We start from the raw sequence: 20,150 nt of genomic DNA, 5'->3' as shown, positions 1-20,150 counted from the left end.
TAATGAGAAAGTTCGCGAGGTGGCTTAGCTTTAGCTTCGGAGTGTGGCTTTGAAGCGACTCGCTGATGAACCAGGTATTAATAATTTCATGCCCATGCCACGTCGGAACTGCTCACTGACCCGCGCTTGTTACGCGCTGTAACCACGGCCGGGCCGCAAATTATAGATTGTTCAATTTGCAGTAAATCTATAAAGATGATTCTCGCGAGACGCTAAAGGTGCCGAGTTGCTAGCTCCTCTTCCGCATCGCCGTACCTCAAAGATATTACGTTCGTTTTGTTCTTAAATTCGAAGGTGCAACCTCAGACTGTTGCGCAAAGCGTTATACGACGTTTAACTTTTTTTTTGTAATTCTTGTAAAAAAATTAAATCAAATTTTACATATTGCTTTTTTTTTTCTTTTTTTCTTTTTTTCTCCTTTTCCTTTTATTTCTTTTTCTATCAGGCTTTGATCTACTTGCACGAGCACAACATAATTCACAGAGACATTCGTGGCAACAATATCGTCCTGTCGAAAGAGGGCGAGGTGAAATTAGTGGATTTTGGTCTATCGAAAGCAATGAAAAACGAGCGCGAAAAAAGGCGCACCTACATAGGCTCGCCGTCTTGGATGGCGCCGGAAATGATTGGTAACAAAGATAGCGGACCCGACAATGGATACGACAGCCGAGTCGACGTATGGGCGATCGGCATCACGGCGATAGAGCTAGCCGACGGCAAGGCACCGTTCGAAGACATGCATCCGACACGTGCACTCTTCCAGATCGTCCGGAATCCACCGCCGACTCTTTATCGACCCGCCAACTGGTCGAAGAACCTCAACGATTTCATTTCGGAGTACGTAATCGGATGGATATGAAAAATCTCTTACTCGCGAACGAAATCACGTGAGAGCTACGACGGTACGTTTGTTTCAGATGCCTAGAAAAGAATCCTGAGAACAGGCCGTACATGATGGAGATTATTGAACATCCCTTTCTCTCGGAACTACCCGAAAACGATTATCCTGTAATGTATGATTTCGGCAATGTAAACTTCGAATCAGAAGAGGCGGATTATACAACGCACGATTATTTTTAAAAAATCGACCGCGTAAAGCATTCGATTCTAAATTCGTACATTCGATTATTTTTTTTCCCGATTGATTAATTATTAAGACAATATTCAACGATAAAGTGTACTACTCATTAAAAATAATTGACGTCTTTTAAAATATAAAAAATTAACATCATTTATGGACACGTTCAACCTGCCTTTTCTTTTTTAAAGTCTGCAATTATCCTAATCGACGTATACAAGTCGCTATGAAAATCAAAGGAGTCAATATATACATCATGATTTTTTAGTTAACGCAAGAGATTAAAACATTGACGATAGATCTCTCCGAGAAGGGAAAAAGGCAAAGAAAAGCAGAGTCAATAGTTCGTAAAGGTTTCTTAAAGGTAACGACTTGTACATATTGCAAAAAAAAAAGCACAAATTAAACTGCAATTTATAATATTAAAAAAAAAATAAAAATCTTAATTTACTTAATAGACTTCTCAAGATAATCCATTAGAACATATGTTCACGGAGGATTTAGCGGCGCTAGATATCCTGACTGAAGACAGGATTTTAAATGAGCTTCGCGAGAAATTGCGGCGAGGTGAATATCACACGTTTGTCGGCGACATTTTATTGATAATAAATCCTAACGAGGAGCACGATATTTACAGCCTTCACGTAAGTCTCAAGCTAGACCGTTAATTTTCCGACGAGTAATCTTCACAATAGTTAAATAACATCGCTACTTGTGTCTTACCCGAAACCAATAAATACATTTTTGTTAAAAAGTAGTAAGTCACCAACATAAATATAAATTAAAGATATTGAAAAGCAAACGTAAAATTAAAAGCATGAGCTTTGTGCGACCGGGCAATTATTTTATGTTTTTAATTTAGTTTTAATAATTGTATTCGCAGCATCACGCGAAGTATCAATGGAAATCCCGATCGGATAACGCTCCTCACATCTACTCGATAGCAGACAGCGCGTTTCAAGATGTCATGCTCAACGAAGAGTCTCAGCATATTTTACTGGCCGGTGAAAGTAATTCTGGGAAAACAACCAATATGCTGCATCTAGTGGAACACCTTATGTTCCTCGGGAAGGTAAATTTAATTAACTTGAATTCACTAACTAGTAACGGTGTAACGTAAATAAATTTACGAGAAAACCTGTTCGCATCTTTCCAGGGTCTACACGATACCGGAGCGAGAGTGCTGCGAGCTATAAAAATTATTCATGCTTTTACAAACGCGTCGACGCCGCTGAATGCCAATTCGACCAGATGCATGTTACAAGTGCAGACGACGTTCGGGTCAACCGGCAAAGCATCGGGAGCGATATTCTGGCTGTATCAGTTGGAAAAGTGGCGCGTTTCGATTCGCGATAGGTAATTTAATGTGCGGCGCAAATTCTCTAGCTGAAGATTTTAATTCTTCAAACGCTTTCAATTTTATCAAGATCATAACAAGGAAGTGACTTCTTTCAGGAATCAATCCAACTTCCACATTTTTTACTACTTTTACGACGGTCTTGATGCATTGGGAAGTTTGAAAACGTATTTCCTACCAAGCGGAAGAAAACTTCGTTATCTAAGAATAACCGACAAAGGAACTGAAAAGAAACGAGCATTCAAAGTGAGAAACGATCCAGAAAATAATGAGATTAAATTCAAGGAACTTAGAGAATGTTTTAAATTTATGGACATGGAGGAGCATTGTCAAATTATTTGGAAAATGCTTGCGGCTATTTTGATACTCGGAGAGATTCGATTTATTGAGGGTAACAACGGAGAGGCCGATTTGGACCACGAGGAAATTGCTAACGGAGGTAAAAATTCGAATCCGAAAAATTCTATCTTATCGTACACAAGAAATTAATTTTGATACATTAAATCTTTTAAAATATACAATATATTTGTTCAGAGTAACAATTAACTAACTGCTTCGAATTACAGTGGCGGAACTTCTAGGCTTAGATTCAAAGAAATTTATTTGGGCCCTAATGAACTATTGCTTGGTCGTGAGAGGATCAGCGACACGTAGAAAACACACCTGCGAAGAAGCGAAAGAGGCACGAGATATCTTGGCGAACACCCTTTATCAGCGTTTAGTAGATTGGATAATTAATATCCTCAACTACAAACTTTCATTTATTCGTAGCCTTTAGTAAGTTTCGCGAAAATTTCATAGAAACACAGATTAAAAAAAAAAAATAATTAAAAAATTAATAAATATTAATAAAAATATTGTACTAATAATTTTTAATTTCTATTTTCAGTGGTGATAAATATTCCATCAGTGTTCTTGATTACTTTGGATTTGAATGTTTCTCGGTAAATCGACTGGAGCAGCTCTTTGTTAATACAATAAATGAAGAGATGCAATATTATTATAATCAACGAGTGTTTGCTTGGGAAATGGTAAGCTGCTAATAAATAAAAAAAAATGTTAACTTCTATTTTTCTTCTACTATCGCCACAAGGAATCTCTACATCGAATAAAGAAATAAATCATATACTGCTTTGTAATTTCAGCAAGAACAAGAAGAAGAAGACGTGCCCGTACAACGATTACGTTTTTACGATAACAAGGAAGCAGTTGATCAATTGATGAGTAAAGAAAACGGCCTTTTTCACATTATTGATGACGCTTCGCGGCATATGCAGGACGCTCAGTACATTCTCGAGAGGATCAAAGAACACAAACGTGGCATGCACATAAGACTAGTAAGTTCGCATGAGTTCACAGTCGCACATTATGCCGGTAAGCTAGCATACGACGCCAGCGAATTTGCCACGAAAAATCGAGACTTCGTACCGCCGGAAATGATCAACGTGATGAGATCCTCTTCGAACGAATCGGTCAATCAAATGTTCACCAACAAGCTAACCAAGTCAGGCAACCTAACGATCGTTCCCGAGCCGTGTTTCGCACAGAAAACATCGAAAAAGAAATGGAGTGCACTCATGCAGGAGTCTTCTGTGCTTCGAGTAAGTAAAATTATTCTAAGTAGACACGTCTTTCACGTCAAGGTGCACGTATGTTAATTTGAACAGCAACTATTACTCAATTTAATTTCGAATAATTTATTGATCTTATTAAAAAAAATATTTAAAGCGTTTAAAAACAGACTTTTCATAAAAATTGATCTTTTAAATTACGTCATAACGAAAGTATTTAAATTCAATAGAAATATAACACCGCGTCGAAAGGACAGTACTCGCAGACGCGCAAATTACGAACATGCTCGTCGATATTTAAAGCAACAAGCCTCGAAATTTTGAAAAATCTCGCAATAGGCTCGGGAAACAACGGTATGCACTTCGTCAGATGCATACGCTCTGATCTCGAAGATGCTCCCCGCAACTTTTACCGAGAGGTCGTCAAACAACAAATTAGAGCATTAGCAATTCTCGATACCGCGAAAGCTAGACGATGCGGATATCCGTACAGAGTGCCCTTTCAAGAATTTATCCGAAGGTAATTTGATGATTTTATAAATTATTGACAGATAACAGCAGAGGCTGTTTTCAATTACAGATACAAGTTTCTAGCCTTCGATTTCGACGAGACGGTAGAAATGACGAAAGATAACTGCAGACTACTTTTGATCAGATTAAAAATGGAAGGTTGGATTATCGGGAAAACCAAGGTTTTCTTACAGTATTATAATCAGGAATATTTGTCGCGTTTGTACGAGACTCAAGTGAGAAAAATCGTGAAAGTGCAGTGCATGATGCGCGCCTTCCTAGCACGCAAGAACATCGCTTCGAAAATCAAGAAGGAAATCGGTAATTAAATTCCTGATTAAACAAAATTGTGATAAATACTATTTCTACTAGTTTAATTAGTGTAATCTTGTATTTGCTGGTCGATAAACTTTCAAACATTTCAATTAATAATGTTTCAGTGAAAAAAGCATCAATCAAAAAGAGTATTTCATTCTCAGAAGAAGAAGCAGCACTACTGATACAAAAAAGTAAGTAATAAAAAAATTTATAAAGTAACATTGATCCTTGTGCAAAATGTGATTCTACTTTACAAACTCATTGTGCCTTATCTCCAAGTATTAATGTAAGAATTTTGTTTTTTAAGTCAATACAAAGTATTCATTCTTAATTATCGCTTGTTCAGCATACAGAGGACACGTAGTAAGAAAGGACATGAAACCTGTACTTAAGGAAGAGATGAGTCAAGAGACAAAAAATTTTATTAAATTCTATTGCAGTAAATGGAGGTCGAAAAGCATGTTCCAAGTCCTTCTACGCTATCGTGCAGCTCGCTATCAAGATTTTGTACAATTTTCACAACAGGTATTCTATTTTTTCTAATTAACAAATTTTTATTTTTCTTTCTTTCTAAATAATTAAAAGCACAAAAGTCATTACTGTCAAGTAAAGTAACTAATAAGAAGTTGGAATCAACTTTTCCTTACTCTATTATTTTCTTCAATTTCAAAAATGTTAAGAGGTTTAACAAAATACTTTTCGAAAACAAATAGAAAATATTTAATTAATAATTAATAGTATCTACCACAATTTGCATTTTATTATACCCAATCTCTGAATGTACTTCTTTTAAGAATTAGATAAGTATAAAAACTCTCAAACTTTCACGAGCAAAATTATAAATAAATGTGTTTGTAATAGGTTCATCTATACAGTCAATCTGTAGTGGCAACTTTGGAAAAAATTAATGAACATGTTGTATCCCTCTCAAAAATTGACCCGAACGCCAAAGTAGATGCTTACATAAGTGAAATGAAACCACCTCAAGTCCATAAACTGCCTTTCAATATGCAACAAGAGCTCCCGTATTTCGATATGACATACATGAATAATCCTTCGAATACGAATGTCAAACGTTCAGGGTAAGTTGCTTAAAGTAATCTGTATTCTATCACTCATGTAATATATGTCTGATAATATACGTAAAAGTTACACGCGAATAGATAACTTTGGATATATGAATGGTATCAAATACTTTACAACTTGTATTTTTAAAGTTACGTACAAAATACAAGCATACAAACATTTATAGAATTAAATTAAGGTAGATTAGATTAGACAAATAAAATATGGACATTTACTCACCAATATTACTCCGCCTGATTTCTGCGACGTCGTAGTAGGCTGAATGATCCCCAAAAGCAGGAAAGGCACTCACTCCTCACACCAGAATCGAAGTACTGCGACGGTTTTCCAGTCCTCGTTCGACGTTTCGTTCCTCACAGATAAAAGTCACCTTAAATACGTAACACTTATGAGCACAGTTATCGAACTTAACCTAAAAACAACGCGACGCGCCGCGACACGACCTCTACGCGAAAGCCCGACGTAAATATAATTAACACACGTTTAATTTGCACACGTATGTCGTCCCACCGTAGCTCCATCGTTCGCCAGATTTACTTGACGGCAATGATTGTCTTTACTGTCTTTTGCACTTCTTCGTGAACGGCAGACTCTCTGAACGTTTAATCGACACAGAAAATGGGGGATTATATTGTCTCTTCGTGTTTGCGCAGCGACGAAACGCGAACTACCGCGACTATACCGCGACGTAGAAATGTACAGTCGACTTTAAACGCATAAGACGATTGCGCTACCTTCGCGTGACATCCCAGTAATTGTAGAAGAAACCCGAATATCGCGAGACGCGTAGAGACGATGCGGGAATATATCTCAATGATAGTTCAGTACTCACTCGATGTCTCTTACTTTTCTTGACTTCTGGGCGAGCGTCAGACACTGTCAACGGGTTAACAGACACGAAAAACCGGGGGGGTAATATCGGAGCTCCGTGTTCGCGCAGCGACAAAATGGGAACTACAGCGACGTGATGACTCCGACCGACGACTCCGACAAGGTGAATGCGCAGTCGACTTCTACGCATCGCGAGATTTCCTCGTCGTTCCAGAAGGAACCCGAATATTGCGAGACACTTAGAGACGATACGCGAATATATCCTGACGATAGTTCAACACTCACTCGATGTCTCTTGCCCTTCTTGACTTCTGGGCGAGCGTCAGACACTTTCAACGGGTTAACCGACACGAAAAACCGGGGGGTAATATCGGAGCCTCCTGTTCGCGCAACGACGAAATGAGAACTATGGCGAGTACAAAGACGTGGTAATACGCGACCGACAAGATAAATGCGCAGTCGATTTCTGCGCATACGCCGACCGCGAGATTCCCTCGTCGTTCCAGAGAAAACCCGAATATCGCGAGACGCATAGAGACAAATTCGCGAATATATCTTAATGATAGTTCAATACTCACTTGATGTCTCTTGCCCTCCTTGACTTCTTGGCGAACATCAGACACTTTCAACGGGTTAACCGACACGAAAACCCGGGGGAAGATATCGGAGCCTCCTGTTCGCGCAACGACGAAATGGGAACTACGGCGTGAAGGTGCACAACCGACAAAGTCACTGTGCAGCTGATCACCTTCGTCGTTCTAGAAAATCCAATATCTTGTAACGCATAGAAACAATACACGAACTGATATATTGCAATGATAATCTTATACTTACTCAATGTCTCCTGCACTTCTTGACAAGTATCAGACACTTTCAACGGGCTAATCGACACGAAAAACGCAGAGCGGTACGGCACGACTTCTCGCAACGAGACATGGCGCGACTATGCAGTTAATATAGCAAATGCGCGTCTGACTTGTGCGCATAGAACAATTATAAGACGCGCGGGAAATTAAAAAAAATTATTTTAACATTTTGCAATTGTAATCCGGACTAAAATCGTTGATATTTAATTAATTACATATATAAATGCATTATTGTGAATGATATACTCATCGCACATCGTAATTTCTGTTTAAAAAGGAAGGGAAATTTTAAAAGCATACTTTATAGATTAAAAAAGAGAAAAAAAACATTTTCGCAGGTCTTTATCATCCACAATAAGCGAGCAAGACCCTTGGGATGCACCATTACGTAGACAAACTGTACTCTGGGCTAATAAAAATGCTCACACTAGAGGTACCTTCTTTGTAAAGAAACTCTAAATTAACTTAAAAAATGTTTCATTATTCTATGTGTGCGAGCTCCTTTTTCCAATATCTTTTCTAATAATATACTTTGGCAGATATTGAAGTCCAAACAACAAACTCACCTCATCACATGCCGCTTCATCGCTCGTCTAACAGCGAACAAAGTTTAATTAACATTCCATTCATTAGAGATCCGAATATTCCAATCCAGTATCTATCAGAAGAGCCATCTCACCACAATACTTCTGGCATTCAATCTGCGAATAAACGTAGTTCTGTGCATTATTCCGAGCATTACACTTCTTATTCCACAAATTTACAACAAAATGTGAGTTGTTACAATCATATTTAATAAATCTTTCAACTTGCAATTACGTATTATTTAAATCAAAGCTTATAATAACGTTTCTCTTCAATATTTTCTAAGATAAGACTGTAAAACATATTGAAAAATGTTAAAGTATGCAATTACAATATTTTTTACATTTTAATAACTTAATATACATATGTAAAGATTTATTTTTCATACGCAGAATCCTGGATCAGCATACTCTAATAAGAAAATATTATCGCCATCAGTACCAAGTACCAGTACTTTAACGCAATCTTCATCAAAGCATAATTTTGAAAATTATGGACCAAATATTCAAAACAAAAACAGTACAATCCGGGAGTCTGACAACAGAATTAATCGTAATACTTATAATGATATTCGGTATAAACATCCTTGATACAAAAATTCCTAATATTAAAAAAAAAAAAACTTTTCTTATAATACAACTGTTACTTCTTTATAGAGCAAATCCTATTAAAGAATTAGAAATGATCGGACGCAGAAATAACAACGACGAAAATGATGATGCACCTCCATTCAACTTTCAAGTAAGAAATAAATATCAACTTATTTTAGTTTCTTACAATCACATACGTACAGTATACAATTATTATATACGTATAATGTGCACTTTTTGTAAATATAAAAACTATAAATTAAACTTATAAAGAAAGCTGCATGTTATATCTAGTAGTCTTCTTCAAAACGAATTGTTGTTTCAGGCGATGCTACGGAAAACACCTCATCAGCGTGCTTCGATGAAACGTAATCCTGTATACGAGAGCGCTATGCCATCAGAATCAATAGCAAAATCTTATAATCGTAGTAACAATTTAGATAAATCACATATTGTCTACAGGAGTGACGATAGTCGCAAAGATTCGTTAGAATGGAATCCAAATGAAATGATTCTCATGTCAGAGCAATATGCAAATAAGAATGCATGGGATAAAGAAGGCGCTAAAAGTAGTGTTACCACGGAGATAGCACCAGGCATTGTTGTCAAAGGCTATGTGGCTGATCTCTGAAAACCCACAAGCAGCGATCACATAAAAATCAGTTAATTATGTTAATGTTTAATTAAATTATTTTTCTTTGTGTATTTTTTCGAGAACTGTAATCTAAAAAAGAAAAAAAAATTAGTAATTAAAAATCAATATAACAATTTAATTTATTAAATAAAAAACATAAATCTGTACCAGTACGATAAAATAACGTCGTGTATAACAACTTATTAAAATTTTACTTACCGCTCATAGCTGTTGTTACGTACCTTCGACCTGATCATTAAAGAATAAATAATAAAAAGTTGATTAATAAAATCCTGCTAGCTAAACAACCTAGTAGTTACACTAAAAGAATAATTAATTAATACAATTGAGAGAAATATAATTTATTCGTAATTTATTATTGTAGAAAATTTAATTATTTCTCTAGTAATACAAACAATAACCATTTCAGTACATCAGTAACTCTGAATAAATAAATTATATTATAAATAGTTTAATATACATAATAGTACTGCTAAATGCACATAATGTGTTCATAAAAAAAGATATATATAAAGACAAATATTTTAATAATAAAAATTTAGTTTATCTGTTAATGATAATGTAAGTAAAAATCAACATGTTAATTGTAACATTATCTAAAAAGTTATAATAAAATATATACAAAAAAATTAATAAAAACTTGTTTCAATTTATATACGTATATATATATAGTGTTATAGATTCTTTCTCGTAAAAATTCCTTAGCTGTAACAACTATCATTATAAAATTATAACTTTCAATAAATAACAAAATGTATACGATATATGAAAAAACTCGTATTTTATTTCACGAGTTATTATAGTGTAGAATTTTAATTTAGAATATAGTATATATACTGGCCATATAACATCATTTCTTAAATATATCCATCACAGTAGTTCACATATATAAAATATGTGTTATTTTGCCATGTTTTTAAATATGTAATCTTTCGAAAATAATATTCAGATTATTATTTTCAATAAAATTGTTGAAAATAAATTTCTGACAGCCTAATGCAAAGTACAAGATTATTCACATTTTATTGATGGTTATAGATAAAAAATATTAAGATCAACAAACATATATGTATATATATATATATATATATACCCACATATTCACGATAAATACATCTACATATTATGAATACTCGTATACCGAAGAGCAGATATGGCATTTTTTGCGGCGACAGCGGCTAGCGTATGTAATCTTAAAGACGATAAAAGCAAGGGATGAGAATAATAACGAAAAGAAATCAGTCATCGGCAAACCGGCCGGCGCGGTATATACATGCGGTACATGTGACACTCGACGCACACGACGCTAAAGTCACGTTCGCTAGCTGCCGTCGTCATATCTGTCTTTCAGCGTACACTGACAAGCAGATATGGAACTGAGGGAGAGAACAGTCCCACTACTTTGTTCCACATCTGTTAAAACATTTAAAAGTTATAAGTATTAAAAAATAATTTATATATTTTTTCTTCGAACACAATGGTGTCATCAAGATTCTCATCAGCGATATAAATTTCATTTAAATATTAGAAAAATATTGATAATTTTTTGAGGTATAAATTGTAATTGAAAATCATTACCTAATCTTTATCCGATTGAGTAGTGTCATGACCACAGTTTTGTTGCGAACTTTGCTTAATAATGTTAACCAATGTATCTAATCTGGTAGGACGCGCTATTTGCAGAACCATATGTGCTTCTTCTAAAATTAAGAGACCATTGTGTGCGTCACTAGCTGATAGATTATGTGCCGATATCACATGCCGTCTCCACGCTGCGTGTGTAGGGAGAACCTAAAATAATTACAAACATATAGTATTTGTCATATAAATGCAAATCACAAACATATAATTTAATTTGATTGCTTTCTATTTCAAAAAATGAAAGTACTTTATACTCACTTGTAAACACCATTTGCAATTAAGAGATGGTGAAATAGTATGGACAGCTTTTATATGTCTTCTGCGGAAACCCCAACTCGTATACGCTCTGTCGCAAAAAGGGCAAGGAAATGGTGGGTATGCTGGACCACCTTTTATAGTCTCTTCTGATAAATCTGTACTGTAAGACTCGACAAACGCAGGAAAACCTGGCTGCGAAACTCCAGGATTGTATCTCAGAAAATTTGAAGACTCCGACTGTTCTGCTTGGTCAGCACGAGAATAATTCGGTAAATCAGGTGACGGGTCTTCCAATATTTTCGATATATTCCATAGTGAGTTTCGTTCAACTGCGAAGGAATCTTTTCTGTGCGTTTCGGGATCTGGAGAGGTGTGACGAGCTTCAGCTATTACTGTTACTATCGGCTTCGACGATCCTGTAAAACATTTTCATCTACCATTTAAATAATTTTCTCACAAGCGTTATTTAATACATAAAATAAATATTGGCTACATTAATCAGTGGTATAATAATGAAATTAATTTTTCTATTAAAAATACTATTCAACGCATATTCTGTTTTTTAACTTTAAATAATACAAATTTATTCGCATTAATTATTACTTTCAGTTCTACTTTGTAGTATTTAGAATATAAAAATATAAAAAAATGTATTTATTAGATCTAAAACTTTTACGTTTTTGTAAATATAAAATAGATATGAGAAAAAATACAATTAAATTTTACATTTTCATACATTTGAAAAATAAATATTTGCAATAAGTAAAAGAATACAATATCAAAAATGAGACAATTAAAAATGTAAAATATGTTTATTTGCGACGAGTTGTTTGTCTTGTCTACAATAATATTAATTTAAATAATAAATCGCTGTTGGTGTGCTTCGATGATCAACGCTCGTACCGCGCAAACGAGAACAAAAAAAATCGACACGACTTTACAAGTAAACGGAGATCAAAGAACACTTTCGCGCGGGTCTTGAGAAAGAGATGCGCGATGAAAATCGTACGTTGATTCGCAACGTATACCCTAATAGTTCGTGGCGCATGTTGAGCGACTTTCTGCTGCAATTTAAATACTCTACAAGCAGTGTCTTATATCACTATTCCTTTTTGTCGTAATAACTACAGTTTTTTTTTCTTTTCTCCTTTAAGTGTACATAAAGCTGCCGTGATCGTGCAGCACGTTCACGCACGCACGTGGTCAACACGATCGAACGCATATTCCCGTACATATATGTACATACATACATACACAATACGTATACTTTAACTGGATACACGTATCGCATACGCACGCCCGTATATATACCACATACTTCCGCATAACGAACGCACATGTACGTACGCATCTTGTCAATGTACTGATGTGTATGTGAAAGAGTACGTGATGTGTATATTCGAGTGCGAAGAAGAAGGAGAGACTCGCGTGTCTCTCCGATATACGCCAACTTTTTAATAACATCGTACCGCGTTTTACCGTAAAAGCGAGTTCTCACATGAACCGTAACTAAAGTAGTAATCAGGAATGTTACTTTAAGGTGCTACGTGTAAAACAAAGGTACATGGGCGGATGAATGATCAACCTCATTGTGAGCGCGTCGTGAGAGAGAAGCGGGGAGATTCTTTAAGAACGCGGTGTGCGAAGGGGGGAAATGGAAGGACAGATCACACGAATTATCTCGAGATTTCCCTTAACAAGATAAAAACTGGAAAGAAACTACGAGGAAGGCTTAGAATTATTCGATTGTTCACCGCTCATCACGCCGAGCGATGAACCTGAAGCGTATAAATAAAATTCGATCGCATCTACAATGCTCTTCCTAGTCACCCTGTCACCCCGATATCTACAGCCTAGAAACGTCATCGTGAATCGGTAAAACGAACGTTTCGCAAACTCCTAATGCACGTTGACTCCGCGATCTTAGTTTACGCCGACCTGATCATCCATCTCTTCTTCCCCTAGCTATACATGCTACGCGCGCATAAATCTTACTGTCTACTTACATCAATATTTTTTTCTTTTTTTCTTTTTCTTTACAATGTCCTAAATATAAAGCGCGAAAGCTTATACCAAAGAGGAATAAGCGAGGAACGAGTCGCTCTACGACGCTTGTTCGAGAATAAACGGGGTGACAGATTTAAAAGAACGATTCCTATTCCAGCCAGTGGAAACGTTTCCGTTTTACCCCTGACCTAAAACGCCCTAGTCATTGGGTATAAACTGAGCGTCTCTGAAACAAATACCTTTTCAAACCCCTATTACTAGTGTCGATTTTGGTAACGCAATTTTTCCAAGCCTCTTCCCATTCGATGCTATTAGGCGCTATCCCGCTAAAGTGCAACAGGACCTCTCTTATTAAATGTATCTTGTTGCTGTCGAATTGCTGCTTGCCCATCTTGCCATTTACGTTACAAAGAATCCTTTCTTCCGGCGTGAAGAGGATCTTCATAAGGTCGCATGCCAAGTGATCCATCGGTCGGGACGATGCCCAGGTTGAGATTATGTCCGGGCTTGGCAGGAGATCGGCGTAAGGTAGATGCTGATACGAGTAAAGCAGTGGTTTGACGTCCGAGAATCCACTTAGCCCGGACAAGCCAGATAAACCGGAAATGTCTTCAGCAGGGCTGTTCCCAGACCCTGCCACACATATCAGCACAACGCGCTTTAGACACGGGCTGCCCCACACACGTGAATTACGCGCACAATAAAGAAAATGCGAGCGAGGGTACATTAAAAAGGCTATAATGAAGGACCGATCACGCATCTTCCATCTCATGTATGCACTGCTCACGCATGCACGCACGTACGCTTATGCGCTACCGATTTAAGCATAATGCCGTAACCGTGCTTTATTCCCATAAACTTTCTGAATGACAAAAATTAAATTCGTGCCGATTACTCTCAATTTTTGCGTGAATTACAATTATTACGAATCAATCGCGCTTTGAGATAGCAATAATATATTTCTGTATCAAAAATTCTGCAAACAACTTTAACAGTGATGCGATGAACTAAAAGGATATTTAACATTTACACCAATTACGTCGCTCTCATTGTCTTTTCGATAGTGTTCTCTTTACTCGTGCACGCAATCTTTAGCCTCTACCTTTCGTACACGGAGCTCTTTTAGCACAGCAAATAAAGAAAACGTGGCGCGCCAAAACGAGCAGAACAGAATATGCGGTGAAAGCGAACAGAATATTCGAAAAAAGCTACAATCTGCCGTACCAAAGAAAAAGCTTTGATACTACAGTAGCCGCCGGCATATGCAAAAACAGCGAATAAGTGTATACAATGGTATACAACATTTGTGCACGTGGTAATATTAATTATGTGATAATAAAAATAATAGATATTAAAGAACAATATATGCTAAATAATAGTTGATGTTCATAAAAGCAAATTAAATCAATATTATCAATTATATCCATATTAGTTTAGAATTTGTTATTTCAATAACTTTAACAAAACGTTTTTTTATTCATAAACTAATAACAAAATCCAGTATATATTTATAAGACTTGGCTCATTTAATTAGTAATAAAAATAATAAGTTATGTATTAAATGTGCTAAACATGCTAAATTTGTACATTCAAAAAATTATTAAAAACACACAAGTTACGTCTTTTCATCACAGAATATTCGAAATGAATAAATTTAATTTAAAAAACACTAAAAAAATATAAAATGTGGTACTTCCTAAATACATATACGTTTATGTGCACATATCACATCTTTAAAATCGCTAATTAATTGATCTTTGTAATTAATTCTTCATTCTTTGTAAATAATTTCATATAAATTAAGATATTAGCAACAGTATAGTTTAGTGTAACATATAATTTTCTAATAAGAAAATAATTTATAACATATAACTGGCCGTTTATAGCAACATAATGTGTGCTAAATTGCATAAAATAGAAAATATTTCAATATATGTATGCACTAACCTTGATTTCCATCCGTTTGTCCCGTGTCTAGCCTCTCTGGGTCTTTATCTAAAGGAGACCTTTTCTGAAGATCGTCTACCGCCATTTCCAATGGTTCTATCTGAAAAGCATTTGAATTAATTGCTGTACTTCACGAATTACCATTGTACATAACGCACACTTTATCGTGGTGATCAGAATTTTTCAACTAACTTTCATCTCCAAACTATGATACACTGGATTAGGTAAAGTTTCAGGCAACATGTACTCTCCATCTTTCCCGCTTTGATCGCTGGCTGCAGATTCGTTTGTGTTTTCTGACTGCGATATTCTAGGTGTTAATGCTTTCTCTAAAATAGAATTATTTTGTTGTTTGCTAACTTTCTGTTTCTTTTTGGGTGTCTCATCCTTACTCAATGGCACATTCTCAGCCACTGCTTGTTCTAATTCAGCCAACCGTTTGTAGGACTCGTTTGCAAAAATATCTCCACCAGACAAGCCCCGAATTTGCAGCGTTTCTGCTGCTTTTAAAAGAGCTGGTAAATTTTTCTGCTCAATATTTACCTCTCCTTTATATATAAATATTAATAACGCCTCCAGCTCGCTAAAGTGTACATCCTGGAGTATTATAACTGGATGCTGACATGGGTTTGTCTAAAAAATAAAATAAAACTGTTAGATCATAATGAACTTAGTGTATACATTATTATTATATTCATCATATTTGTACATAAAAAAAAATTTATTACATATTATTTAGAATATTTTCAAAAGTATATGCATTGTTTCAGAAATATTTTGTACTAATTATATTGGCAACAAATTAATAAAGAAAAAAAAAATCATGAAATATTTAAAATGCATAAAATACAAAAATTTATTAATTTAAACTAGATAGATTGCACTTAGTATTATTATTCGTACAGTTTCATACTGTATAATTAGTTCCTTATTTAAAATCACTTCTATCGTTATTTTTACAAACCCCCGCGATATAAATAAAACCTATGCTCTTATAAATGCTAAAATTAACACTCTGCGTCACAACAAATTTAAAACGGCTATCGCAAAATGATTCCCTGCCTCGGGAATAGGAAGCCTAGAAACGTATTACCGTTCGCCAACGAAAATAGGAATAAGCCAGGAAATTGTCCCAGTTAAGGAGCTAAAGAGTCAACGAGCTCTGTGCAATGAACAATCGTTTAACTCGACGACAGTCGCAGTAATAGCCCTTTAACTTCGACGAAAAACAGTGTCCACGAAGGCTAAGCGACAGCTGTCAAACGCATCGTTTTGCCCGCCTGTCGCACAACAACACGCGTGCACGACGACGCGGAGCATGTCCGAGACGAACGGCGTGGTGGACGGTCAGTTTCGTCGCATGCAAGTACGAGGATCGTCCTTGACGAGGCTTACCTGGAAGACCTTCTTAAAGAAGGGACTACTGGCCGAAAGTATCACCTTGTGCGCCGTGAGGCACTGTCCGTCACTCGCGAGAGTCACGTCCACCAGGCCCTCTTCCTCCCACAGACTCTCGAAGCTGGTCGCGATATTGCTCAGAAAACTGTTCCACTTTAGACATATTTGACTTGACATGACGCGCGGCGTTCGAACGGGGACACGTTCGTATATTGTTGGGACGCTGTCGCACCGTGCGGTGGGTGTCCGTGGGCCTCCTCACCTCACGCGACGACGAAGACGGCGAGCGCGACAGTGGGACCGCTGCAGTCGTGCCAGGCACGCACAAACATCGCTGGAGTCGGTAGAGCGAACATCGCGAGCATGGCCGCCCGTCAAGTATTGGCGGAGGCGCGCCAAGTTCAAACGCCCCGGAACGCTCCGGCACGCTGTACTCCGCCGCGTCACGCGACGCATCGTAACGGAATAAATAATTACGTGCGTCTCGGCGTAGTTGTATTCGATGTACCTAATCCCGGCTACTGCCTCGGGCTCGGTAAAATCGCGAAAATAAGATTCATCCGTGAAAAAAAAAAAAAAAAAATTCGTAATTCATCGCGGAAGACGTTTCGCTTGTAACTTTATACGTCACCTATTTTAACATGCATACCGTATGTAAGAATCCTCGAGTAATTTATTCACGATCGAATCCGATCCAGATAACTCACAAGAAATAGAAAAATAATTTTTCTTGAATTCCCGAGTTACAAAACAAATTGATTTTTTACCCAAACTTGTGGGTTCTTAGAAATATATATATATTTTTTTAATCGTTAAATTAAAATTCTTTTTATTTCCTTCTATGTCGTCCATTAAATATACTTTAGATTAACAAACCATTTGGTCGCGTTATTGTAATTTATTTCCCAATCGTCTGTAAGATATTATATTTTTCGTATAAAAAAGCAGAGGTACGGATCGAAAGTCAACGTCGTTTCTGAGCACGGTAGAATCGCATTAAAAAAAAAGGCCGGGTGTGCATGCGTGCATGTGTTTACGTGCGTGCTCGCGTGCGTATATTCAACTGCTGTACGGCCGACAATTCCCGCGTGCACGGTAATGTGCGTGCCGTGCGTGCGTGCCGTGCGTGCGTGCCCGCTCGCGTGCATGCATGCTCGCGTGAGTTCGTGCCTATAACAGACTTTCATGATCGTTAAGGTTCCACCGAGTTCTACCCTGCCTGCTTCACGACCAAGTCAAGGCGCACGAAGGCACCGAACAAAAACTTGGCAGTATTTCAACGCGTTTATTTTCTCAATCGAAGAAATAACTAATTTATTTAAATCAACTGAAGCGATCAACGTCTTAATTCTTTTAGTTTTTCTTTTTCTATTCCTTTTCTTAATCGACAAAACTTTGTCTAAATGAGAAGAAATATACGAGAGAACGAAGAATAAAATAAAACTTAAATGATTGAAACTTACGTGATTGTTAATTTTTATTGTATCCAGATGATTCTTAAATCTTGTCTGATTTGGTGATATTCCAATTAACTTTACCTATCTCTTCTTATAATCTTCGCCAACGCCATCGTAGATATATCTTACATACAGATGATTCCTAAAACAAAATTTTATTGTATTAATTACAGGAAAAACAGACAGTTATAGTAGATAGTGAACGGAGTGCAATTTTATCTCATATCATTTCTACGGATAAATTAAAATTTCAAATTAATAACTTTCCATCCATTACCTGGTTCCTATATGTTAGTCTTTATCGCATGCTTAATTGTCATTTGCAATTAGAGAAATATCGTTGAAAAACGATTCGGTGCATACAGGCTCTTCGTACATATATACAATGTATCTCCATGCAGAAATGATTGCAGAAAGACGGAACATGATGCTTCAAAGATTACCCCGCTTGGTATATTACTCAGATTTTTACAGAATAATGTTGCATGAGAAGAAAATCTTCGAATAAAAGTCACGCGATAACCTCCAATTTTCGCGTATCGCATTTAGAATTGTTGCTACTTCCTGTCACGGTAGTTTCCTCAATTTTTTTTTCCTTCTTTCTTTCTTACGGTATCGTCTGAAAAACAATATATAAGTCAATAATTTTCATATACATGTAGTACGATTTAATTAACATAAATATATAATATCTCCTTGTTCCAGAGATCGTAAGTTTAATGAAAACTTTGAAGCAAAATTTGTATAATAAAATATATGTATATACTATACGTAAATATATTAATCCTGAAAACCAAATTGTTTCTTCTTGTTTTTTTTCTTAATTAATTATAATTAGACATCACAAAGCGTGTACAGTACGTACTTTGTGCGCGCTATTTACTTTCTGACGTTACTGCAATTAATTGTAATTAATTATAATGATAAAAAGGGCTTTTACATACGGAACGTGGGAAGCATGATTTAAGTCCGGTAAAGGCTTTGATTTTAAGGTTGTGTTGTTGCGTCGACGTAAATAACCTTATGGTTTCTGCACATATGACGCGAAAACAGCTCTAGCAAGAAATAATCGAATATGAGAACCAAACTTCTTACTGTAGAATGCGTTATTACATCATTGTAGATCTAACCTAAGTCTCGTGCAAGCGGTTCTGCGACTGTTCGCCGGTTCTGCCGGTTCCTCGTTGCGTTTATCGCAGTTAGCACGTCGGTGTGCAAGTGTCACTAGCGTCACGAATGCTAGTGGACTCATTTATTCTATGTTCATTATATCTTATTTATTTTATTTTATTTATAGATATCAATGTATACCTAATACGTGAAATCACATAATCAATAAAAAAAAAAATTACGAACAAGGATATACATCATATACATATAAAGTGGTGGCCCTAAAAAGGGCCGTTTTATTTGCTGCTGTTTCTGATGTTCTAACGAAACGCAAGACCTTTTGCTCGTTTTCGGCCTACACATTTTTTTTTTCCTGGATGTTCTTAAGCCTTCTTCTCGGTTTTCTTCGGCAACAGGACTGCCTGGATGTTCGGCAGCACGCCACCCTGAGCGATGGTGACGCCCGAGAGCAGTTTGTTCAATTCCTCATCGTTGCGGATAGCCAGCTGCAGGTGTCTAGGTATAATTCTGGTCTTCTTGTTGTCGCGAGCAGCGTTACCTGCCAATTCCAACACTTCCGCAGCGAGATATTCCATCACCGCGGCCAAATAAACCGGGGCGCCAGCACCGACGCGCTCGGCATAATTTCCCTTTCGCAAAAGTCGATGGATACGTCCAACGGGGAACTGCAGCCCGGCACGATTCGAGCGGGACTTCGCCTTTCCCTTGACTTTTCCACCCTTGCCGCGGCCAGACATGCTTGCGACCTCAGAGAATGACGAGATTCAACGAAACGATATGACTCACACGACACCGTCGGCTCGTTGCGAATTCTCGCCCTTCAGTGCCGCCATTTTCCGTCGCTCAGCTATTTATACCATATCG

General features: G+C 36.8%; 4 protein-coding genes and 1 long non-coding RNA gene across 8 annotated transcripts in view; 1 reads left to right on the top strand and 4 right to left on the bottom strand.

Moving 5' to 3' along the window:
- The window catches only part of LOC139109069 (uncharacterized), a 40,335-nt gene extending 34,108 nt beyond the window's left edge, over positions 1-6,227 (bottom strand). Inside the window, exon 1 of the long non-coding RNA XR_011546782.1 lies at positions 6,140-6,227. This is a non-coding gene — a long non-coding RNA (uncharacterized lncRNA). The remainder of the gene's footprint in view (positions 1-6,139) is intronic.
- Positions 1-10,014, top strand: part of Ninac (STKc_myosinIII_N_like and MYSc_Myo21 domain-containing protein ninaC) — a 19,779-nt gene extending 9,765 nt beyond the window's left edge. For 2 of the 3 annotated variants that reach the window (XM_070667873.1, XM_070667872.1), the window contains exons 5-24: positions 446-837; positions 918-1,008; positions 1,347-1,442; positions 1,537-1,722; positions 1,962-2,150; positions 2,235-2,434; positions 2,534-2,874; positions 3,002-3,212; positions 3,325-3,466; positions 3,581-4,036; positions 4,237-4,526; positions 4,587-4,837; positions 4,957-5,025; positions 5,181-5,359; positions 5,696-5,916; positions 7,956-8,050; positions 8,157-8,389; positions 8,595-8,776; positions 8,859-8,943; positions 9,118-10,014. In XM_070667873.1, the coding sequence (XP_070523974.1) occupies positions 446-837; positions 918-1,008; positions 1,347-1,442; positions 1,537-1,722; positions 1,962-2,150; positions 2,235-2,434; positions 2,534-2,874; positions 3,002-3,212; positions 3,325-3,466; positions 3,581-4,036; positions 4,237-4,526; positions 4,587-4,837; positions 4,957-5,025; positions 5,181-5,359; positions 5,696-5,916; positions 7,956-8,050; positions 8,157-8,389; positions 8,595-8,776; positions 8,859-8,943; positions 9,118-9,423 (4,215 nt within the window). In that variant the 3' untranslated portion in view covers positions 9,424-10,014. The remainder of the gene's footprint in view (positions 1-445; positions 838-917; positions 1,009-1,346; positions 1,443-1,536; positions 1,723-1,961; positions 2,151-2,234; positions 2,435-2,533; positions 2,875-3,001; positions 3,213-3,324; positions 3,467-3,580; positions 4,037-4,236; positions 4,527-4,586; positions 4,838-4,956; positions 5,026-5,180; positions 5,360-5,695; positions 5,917-7,955; positions 8,051-8,156; positions 8,390-8,594; positions 8,777-8,858; positions 8,944-9,117) is intronic. The other variant, XM_070667874.1, reaches the window with a different exon arrangement.
- Positions 10,001-15,486, bottom strand: LOC139109065 (uncharacterized). Its single transcript, XM_070667881.1, has 3 exons — positions 15,301-15,486; positions 11,347-11,762; positions 10,001-11,238 (listed from the first exon to the last, which is right to left on the bottom strand). The coding sequence occupies exons 1-3, from the start codon at positions 15,383-15,385 to the stop codon at positions 11,026-11,028; spliced, it is 714 nt and encodes a 237-aa protein (XP_070523982.1). The 5' UTR covers positions 15,386-15,486; the 3' UTR covers positions 10,001-11,025.
- On the bottom strand, positions 15,484-16,875 carry LOC139109078 (longitudinals lacking protein-like). Its single transcript, XM_070667894.1, has 2 exons — positions 16,696-16,875; positions 15,484-15,933 (listed from the first exon to the last, which is right to left on the bottom strand). Exons 1-2 carry the CDS (start codon positions 16,873-16,875, stop codon positions 15,484-15,486), a joined length of 630 nt encoding a protein of 209 aa, XP_070523995.1.
- Positions 15,820-20,150, bottom strand: LOC139109067 (histone H2A). 2 transcript variants are annotated; one of them, XM_070667884.1, is made up of 4 exons: positions 19,100-20,150; positions 18,433-18,774; positions 18,162-18,297; positions 15,820-15,933 (listed from the first exon to the last, which is right to left on the bottom strand). In XM_070667884.1, exon 1 carries the CDS (start codon positions 20,021-20,023, stop codon positions 19,649-19,651), a length of 375 nt encoding a protein of 124 aa, XP_070523985.1. In that variant the 5' UTR covers positions 20,024-20,150; the 3' UTR covers positions 15,820-15,933; positions 18,162-18,297; positions 18,433-18,774; positions 19,100-19,648. The 2 variants fall into 2 exon arrangements, with proteins under 2 accessions (XP_070523985.1, XP_070523986.1); XM_070667885.1 differs by lacking the exon at positions 15,820-15,933 and having other exon boundaries at positions 18,158-18,297.

This window comes from Cardiocondyla obscurior, linkage group LG16 (assembly GCF_019399895.1).
Source record: "Cardiocondyla obscurior isolate alpha-2009 linkage group LG16, Cobs3.1, whole genome shotgun sequence".
NCBI classification, from domain to species: Eukaryota; Metazoa; Arthropoda; class Insecta; order Hymenoptera; family Formicidae; genus Cardiocondyla; species Cardiocondyla obscurior.
This window is presented reverse-complemented; position numbering and strand designations above follow the sequence as displayed.